Consider the following 7,852-nt stretch of genomic DNA (forward strand, 5'->3'; position numbering starts at 1 on the left):
CCATATATTTAAAAATATGCCGTCCTTACGTCATATACCGATAGTTGACAGTCCAGAAAACTCGACGATAGTTTAAAAATATTCGTGTTGAGTCATCCTTGTACGTCATCAGCGAGAAGCTTCCTTCTCCACATCCACCACACACAACATACGACCTTGTCTTAACCTTCATTCTCGGCATCACAACTTTCCCCCTCCTCGTGAATGGTCTGTGGGAAGCTGAAATCACGTGACCGGAAGAATTTTTTGCGCTCGACGCCAGAAATTCTTGGAACGCCGTCGACTTTCCGTTGATTCATTTCATTCTACTGTTGGGTGAGGTTTGCGCTCAGAAATCGTCATTTGGAATTTGATCAGAATGTTGCGAGGGTGTTTTCTGTCAATCTGTGTCCTGGCCTTTGGTCCAACAGCGTGTAAGTATTGCTGTAATTTCTCAACTTTTTTAAAAAATTTTAATTTTTACTGTAGATATTTTCCACGTGGGAATTTTTCCCCTAATTTATTATCAAACTGTAACTGCTTTTCTGAAATATTAAAATATAAATATTTTTTTTCCGCTATTAACCTTTTTCCAATCATCCTGAACCTTTAGACAAAATATATTTTTGCAGATTGTTACCTGCATTGCCCCGAGCTAGCAGTGGGGGGAGGTGCGGGACTTATTCTAGAATTTCCATTGACTCAAGTTGGTGACATTTCGTATTCTCTGCAAGTTTGCAACGACACAGGTGACCTTTGACTTGCCTGTACTTTCTTCACATGTATTTTGCGCATGTGGGGAACCAAATATTCTGTGTTAGGATTATATTGGTGTTGCCACATGGCGCGGACTGATACGTGTTTTTGTATTAACCAGGAATTCCTGTTGCTTCGGCCGAATGCGTTGAAGTGAATGGATGGATTTACTTTGACATATCGGGAGGGAACAGAACGCAATGCAGTGGAGCCATCGTCGAATTATTCCAAGAAGTAAAACAGTTTCCTTACTAATGTTTTTGAAATTTTTTGGGCCTGTGTAAGTGTTCAATTGTTGTTGGTGAATGGCGAGAAGTTGTTACGTTTACGGCGGCTCTATCGCCATCATGTGGCCACAATGGGTTCGATTTTCTCATAACTTACTTTTTTTTGAGGGTCATCAACATTACTGGGAGAAAGGCGGCGGAGAAATAAACGAGAAAGATTTAAATGATGAAAAATTATTCGCATCTCTGGAAAATCTCAAATCCGTGAGTTTCTTGTTCCTGATTTTGTTTCAAATCACGCATGGAAAATATTCATACTTAAGGTCAGTTGCAGATTGCTACATGAAAACTTGTGTTCAGGAAGGGGGTAGTAGGGGGTGCAGTCGGTGCAGCGCACTTAGGGCCCCTGTCTGTCTGGTGGCCCACGGACAACCATTGTTTGCTTTAAAACTTTAAGATTTTCTAAGTTGAATACAGAACGCCAATGTTTCGACATATAAAGTCTCATAAGTGCAGCTTAAATTGACTGTGATCGATCTTGCCAGGCAAAATCACAGACTTCTAATGTTAAGGCTGGTTTCCACGGATAATGTCATGTTATCACCAATAAAAATGTTCCCTCACGATTGCATTATTTATCTTTCAAGGGCCCTGATGGTGCTGCACGATATTTGCATTGGAAATTATAGCATTGCAAAAACATAAATGTATCAAAAATCTGCGTTTTAATAAATATAACACAGCATCAAACTGTGTCCAGATTTCTCTGTCCGCCTTCAATCATTTCACTGACAACATCGACTTGATGTTATCTTCTGACCTCCAAGAATCAAACCAGGGACAAGATTCCTCACATAAACGTACAGAGATAGTTGAAGCGATGGATAAACTTGTCAATATCGTCCAACTCGATTATTCCGGTCAACTCACGTCGAATAAACAGGGAATGATTATTCAAATAATAGACGTGGATTTGGGAACTAACGGTAAGGAATCAAATGATTTGTTGCAACTTTTTGAACACTTATTGACAATCCCTTCTTTTTGCGTTGCGTCGTTAAGATATCACACGTGTTCACACATAGTTTGTGTGAGAAAACCTTATTCAAAAACGCTTGAATTTCATTTAAGTCTCAATCAACCCCCAACAACTATTTTCAATTCAAGATACAAAGGTTGGCTTTACACCTCCGGGGAATCCCCCATCTGTGGCATTCGATATTCCAATGAATTCAATTCGTCAGATCAGTGCAAAGGAAAACTCTTCAACTGCAAGAGTCGGTTTCGTACTTTACAAAACAAGCAGCTTGTTTACCTCGTCTAATTTCACAACGAATCAGGTAAATTCTCCATTTCGGTTCCTTGAATGTGAAGATCATTAACGAATAAAAATAACACTTATTGACCCTGTCAATTACTTGGTTACTTTTGTGAGCGAACAATGCGTGTGAATTGTTACTGAAAGCTTACGTCACATTTTTTCAGGTCATATCTGCGACCATCAGTGGAAACAAACCGGGTATTCCCCTACAAGAACCCGTTTCTTTCTCTTTTCAATCTCGCCCGAAATCCAATGTAAGAAAATAATTAAAAGTTATTTGTTGAAATGAGAACATGGTGGTGAAAAAGTTTAATTTATTTCAGGCGGTGACAGTAATTTACCAACATTTTGATATAAATTTAAAATCAAATTAAATCATTCATATTTTGCGCAAAATAACAGTTACGCTGATAAACACCAGATATAAAAGGGCATAGGCACCGGTTAAACCATAATGTTTATCGAGTCAGGCGCTATAACATATTCCCCCGTTATTATCAATGGACAGTAACAATTATTTTGCACAAAGTTACTTGAATGTAGCGAACAAAATTTGTTATGGCGCCTGAACTTCGGTCTGGACATTTTTCTGATTGAGAAAACAATTCCTTGCATTTTTCTGTGCAGAAAAGCGGTTTTCTCACTTGTGGATTTTGGGATTTCTCCGTGGACAATTGGTCAACGACGGGTTGTGTCTTGGATCAAAACAACCAACTCCCTAAATGTGTTTGTAATCATCTTACTAACTTCGCTATATTAGTGGTGAGTCTATTATTAACGAATCAATATCAATAATCGCTTGTTGTATTTTTTTGTGGTTTTGAGGGAGTTGCGTTAATTTTTTCATTGAAAAATGTTTTATTTTATTAAGATGTGTCGGTTTCGGTAGAATCCCGGCTAATTGATTTTGTTGTAAATTTGATTGAAAGTAACTTGATGTACAACAGGATATAAGTGGACGCAACCATGAAGACCCACAAGATTCCCCTCATGATCACACCAGGTCCCACACAGCTGTTATCGATTACATCGGGGATGTAGGAAGCGTTTTGTCGATAGGAGGCCTCGCTCTCACCGTCTTCATCCATATTTATTTCAAGTATTTTTTTACAACCAGATTTTCGCTTTTTTGTTCAATTTTTCTCCTTTTTAGCTTCAGCCTTTTTTGAAAAGTTTGAATTTTTGTGAAGAGTCTTGTTGTATGTTTTTCTATTGTTTTAAAACGTGATCTTTTTGTTTTTTCTATCCTGGAAATTTTCTTACCTTTTTTGTGAATTATTTCTTTCCTTGGTCGTTACAATCAATGACCTTCGTTGTTAATTCCTTTCATATTCAGGTCGTTACGCCGCAGAAGGCCGCAGATTATTCTGACCCACCTGAGTCTCACTCTACTCTTCGCTTACACGATTTTCTTCTTTGGAATATCAGCAACTGATAACTACATCACGTGCGCATTGATCACCGTCATGCTTCACTACTTCTGGCTTGCAGCTTGGTGCTGGATGGCGGTAGAGGGCTACACAATGTACACCATGCTCGTTAAAGGTATTCGGCATCAAAGGGAGAATATATATCTTTAAAGTACTACCTATGTCATACGTTAAGGTATAGGTAACTGAGTTGATCGTAATTTGCTTAAATATGATTTGTTTTCTTGCAGTTTTGGCAAGCGCCAACCAAAGTCATTACATCACAAAAGCTTGTTTGTTCGCATATGGAGTTCCAGCTGTAATTGTATCCGTGTCGGCAGGATATTCTCTCTTTTATCGTGATGCAAAGACATGGAAAGAATCACACCAGTAAGTAGTTGCATAAAAAATATCCGCATATGAGAGCTATGACGTGTAATTGCTGATGTCTGTTTGGGTTATTTTTGTTGCGCTACAAACGTTGATTTTTGATTTTTTTAGGGCTGAAATCCACAAAGTTCTTGCAGAGAACACCGAGATATTGGTTCAACATTATGTACTTACCGGGGAAGCCCCAACAAACGTAAGCACAGCTACCGGTGAAGACGGTGAGTCGTAGCCATCATCCGACAAATGACTTATTCTAAGGCCGTAACCAACTGCTGGTTTAACCCACGCCCCTTCAGTTGGACCGCGCTGGGTTAATCCATTAATCGAAACGATAAAAATCTTGCATCAAGTTACCACGCAACCCCATGTAATTCAGAATGGAGATCGAGTTACGTCAGCAAGAGTGTGTGTTGGCCCCACGGAAATCCACTTTATTTCGGCTTCCTCCTCCCAGTTGGTCTCATCATCGCATTCAACGTCATCACTTTCGTCATCATTATCAGATCGCTCGCTGGAGGGCGCCGCAAGGTAATTCTTATATACGCGTTGATCATTTTGTGTCGACAGACGGAAAATCTATTGACAAAAACGTGTATTTCCAAGGTAAAAAATTATCGGCTTTCTTATGAGGCAAAATATATTTTGCTAAACAGCATCGTCAGTGTTTGTAAAAAAAACACTAAAAAATATAAAAACAACAGAGGAATATTATAATGAAAGAAATGTTTTATGCAATAGCATGATTGGCAGGATCGCCCCCACTGCGTAGGTCCTTACTTGGCGATCACAGCTATCGTATCAAGGTTATTAGGTTTACAGGCTTCGCAGCCCAGGCATTGCAGCATAGCTGCATCAGCCAAAGCCAGGGAATGCAATAAAACCCCGTTCTGAAAGGTTAGAAATGACTTTCTTTGAGGAGAAATTTTAATTTGTTTCAGGTCAAGTCAACGGTGAAAAAGCAAACTTTGGTTCAACAGTTGAGCAACCTCATAACTATGAGCGTCCTCCTCGGTCTTTCCTGGTGTTTCGGATTCCTAGCTATGATCAGTGATGATCCTCTGTACCTTGATATAATGCAAAGCATCCACGCCGTTCTCACTTCCTTACAGGTGAAATACTAATAGTGTTTAGTAATATTCCTTGAGCTGGAATATCTGTTGTAAATCAATAGAAGGCATTGCAAAGTTTGAGCCCAAATGTTCCAATACAGGTGCCATATGTTTTTGGAACATTCCCCTACCTGGCAAAATATCCATAGTAAATCAATCTAATACAGATAGATAGAAGGAATTGTGCTGTTTTGATAAAGAAAGTTTGAATGGCGACCTAAATCTTACGAAGGTGTGACACAGCTTCTACACATAAATGTGTTCCACGTTAACTGGTAGAAGTCAGTTTGTCTGGAGTTCCCTAGGAGTTTGAACTGGAAAATATCATACATGTCTCCCGATGTGAAATTATGCTACAAAATGCAAATTTTGCTAAAAAGCGAGGTGTAGAGCAAGGTTTTTTGAAGTGTAATAAATAAATATTTGTACAGATTGTAGCACATACGTATGTTTACAGCCTTTGTTGGAAATCTGGTGGCCGTATCGATATTCAGTGGCAAAGGCTTTGGATTTTAATCTAGTTAATTTGTTTATTTATGTTTCCACAGGGTTTCATTCTTTTCATTCTGTTCTGTGTTCGCCACGATGTTGTGAGGAGAACTTGGACTCAACCGATCCTCAGGTGCCTTCCATTTGTAAAGGATCCGAAATCAGAATCTTCAAACCTTTCCCGTAACTACCCGTGTCTTGACAAAGAAAATCACCACCATCACCGCCATTCAGGCAACAGAAACCCGAGAGATTCGGTCACAAGTCAACATGAATCCATCCATGGATCAGGTGCTTGTTAAATAACCCTGAAGAAGTCTCGTGGAATAGCAGACAAAATGTCGGTTATAATAAAGTTTAATTATTCATAGTTTAATTAGCTTTTATGCCAGAAGGAATGTTATTCCCAGGAAACTAACTAATGTTAAAAGTACTTCACTATTGCGACGAAATAACTGTTTATGACGTAGGTTCGGCAATGTTATGACGTAAAGCTTCGCGCGTTTTCAAAATCTTCAGCTCGTGTTGTAAAGCATCTTTAATATTTATATCAATGTGTTGGTTTCGTCTCTCATAAGTGCAGTTTCACTTCCGGGTTCTGTTTTAATCAAAATCAATCAAATATTATATTTACGACTATTTTCCAGTGTCATCGAAACGAAGAAGTTTGGGAACAAAACAGTAGAAGATTTTGTTTCAATGTTGATTCTCACTGGTGTTGTTTGATGAACGGTGGAGAACTTGTACATATGACGGACACCTCTTGATTTGACAACTGATTGATTTATTTTACGCGAAACTGTGTATAATTGTCTTGTAAAATACTGCTGCTGCACTTTATCATGTGGCGAAAACTTCTCTCTATGAATGAAAATGATCAGGAATTGTAAAATTTGTTTATTCTGCTAACGTATGTTGGTTGGTGGTTGGGACTAACAGACAAAAAACATAAGGGACCAAAAGTTTAAATAGAAAGCTTATGTAGTAAAATCATGCAAGATTATTAACAAAAGCAACATATGTATCGGAGCTGCATGCTTGACCGGTAACTCCAACTCTTGGAACACCAGGGGTCCACACTCTCACCAACAAAGATCGGACAAATAAGCTGATAAAACGTAATCGGTAGATGGCGCACGCGAGTCAACCCCGCATTGTCGCGTTGATCGATTTCAGTCGAACAGCAACAGAAACGCGTTTTGTTCGAACGCGCGAGGTTCGAGTGGTTTCAAATAGCTCTCGAATGAACTGGCGCGCAACCAGCCTCGGGAATGTGGAAGTGTTTTGTGCCTCGCGATGAAAGGCGACCAAGTGGGGAGAGAAATACAATCAGAGTTAACACTGGGTTGGAATGGTTGTCAGCACAATGCCAGGTCTTGCGCTAAATCAAGCAACCGTTTATTTTGACAAACTCTGTTTATCGCAACTTCAACACGTGTTGGTGGCGGTGTTTCGTTGCTTGTTGAAGATTGCTCTGACGTATCAAGAAGGTTTATTTGTTCTACGTCTGCTTCAGTCTATCAGTGGAAACCAGATTAACCTCGCAATCTTTGTATAAGTTCAGCAAATGTTGTAAATCGCAAATCAGGTTAATTTCAAATCAAGAAAACAGGATAAGAAACGACTTTGCGAAGTTTTAACTCAGAATTTCCAGCCAAGATTGCGGAAGCCTAAAATTATTTTGACATGTAAAGATCATAATATGTGAACAGGTAGTGACAAATTAAAGGTTGAGACATTACAAGGAAAAGTAGGTCACTAGTTTTAAAAACAGTTGTGATGTAAATGCCTTATCTCAGATGGCCAATTTACGACGTTCGGGCGCAGGTAGGAGTAACATGAACAGAAAACCATTAGTGATATTCTGAAAAATCTGCAGATAATCCTGACAGCTAATCTGTTTTTCTCCTGATGACGATTTTACGGTCGGCGCCAGACCTGAATGTAATGATTGATTTAAACAAGGATATGTTGGAATTAATCTTTAAATCGTTATTTTGTTGCCGATATTCGCCGTCATTTTGTCAGGTTTATAAGTCATGGGCATATTAAGCAACATGTCGTTACCTTATCTTTAGTAAGTTACAAGTGTTTTCCGGTTTATTAAAAGTTTCCAGAGTTTCTTTTTTATGTTTTTCTTGTACTTCCAGGCAGTCTCTTTAGCAGAATGTC

At 38.9% G+C, this 7,852-nt stretch overlaps 1 protein-coding gene across 1 annotated transcript; it reads left to right on the forward strand.

Annotated features, from left to right (window-relative positions):
* Positions 1–309: 309 nt before the first annotated feature.
* Positions 310–6,438, forward strand: LOC145914105 (adhesion G-protein coupled receptor G7-like). The gene is made up of 16 exons (XM_083001882.1): positions 310–413; positions 612–728; positions 857–969; positions 1,131–1,226; positions 1,723–1,948; positions 2,130–2,302; positions 2,448–2,537; positions 2,911–3,045; positions 3,231–3,382; positions 3,620–3,828; positions 3,944–4,082; positions 4,194–4,300; positions 4,459–4,610; positions 5,021–5,191; positions 5,740–5,971; positions 6,328–6,438. The coding sequence occupies exons 1-16, from the start codon at positions 359–361 to the stop codon at positions 6,363–6,365; spliced, it is 2,205 nt and encodes a 734-aa protein (XP_082858008.1). The 5' UTR covers positions 310–358; the 3' UTR covers positions 6,366–6,438.
* The last annotated feature ends 1,414 nt before the right edge of the window (positions 6,439–7,852 follow it).

This window comes from Ascidia mentula, chromosome 9 (assembly GCF_947561715.1).
Source record: "Ascidia mentula chromosome 9, kaAscMent1.1, whole genome shotgun sequence".
NCBI classification, from domain to species: domain Eukaryota; kingdom Metazoa; phylum Chordata; class Ascidiacea; order Phlebobranchia; family Ascidiidae; genus Ascidia; species Ascidia mentula.

Excerpts from the sequence above, each read along its gene's own strand:
- LOC145914105 (XM_083001882.1), top strand. The coding sequence starts at position 359 with ATGTTGCGAGGGTGTTTTCTGTCAATCTGTGTCCTGGCCTTTGGTCCA. Across the intron at positions 4,083-4,193 it reads ACATGGAAAGAATCACACCA|GGCTGAAATCCACAAAGTTC; the intron begins GTAAGTAGTTGC and ends TGATTTTTTTAG. Across the intron at positions 5,972-6,327 it reads TGAATCCATCCATGGATCAG|TGTCATCGAAACGAAGAAGT; the intron begins GTGCTTGTTAAA and ends ACTATTTTCCAG.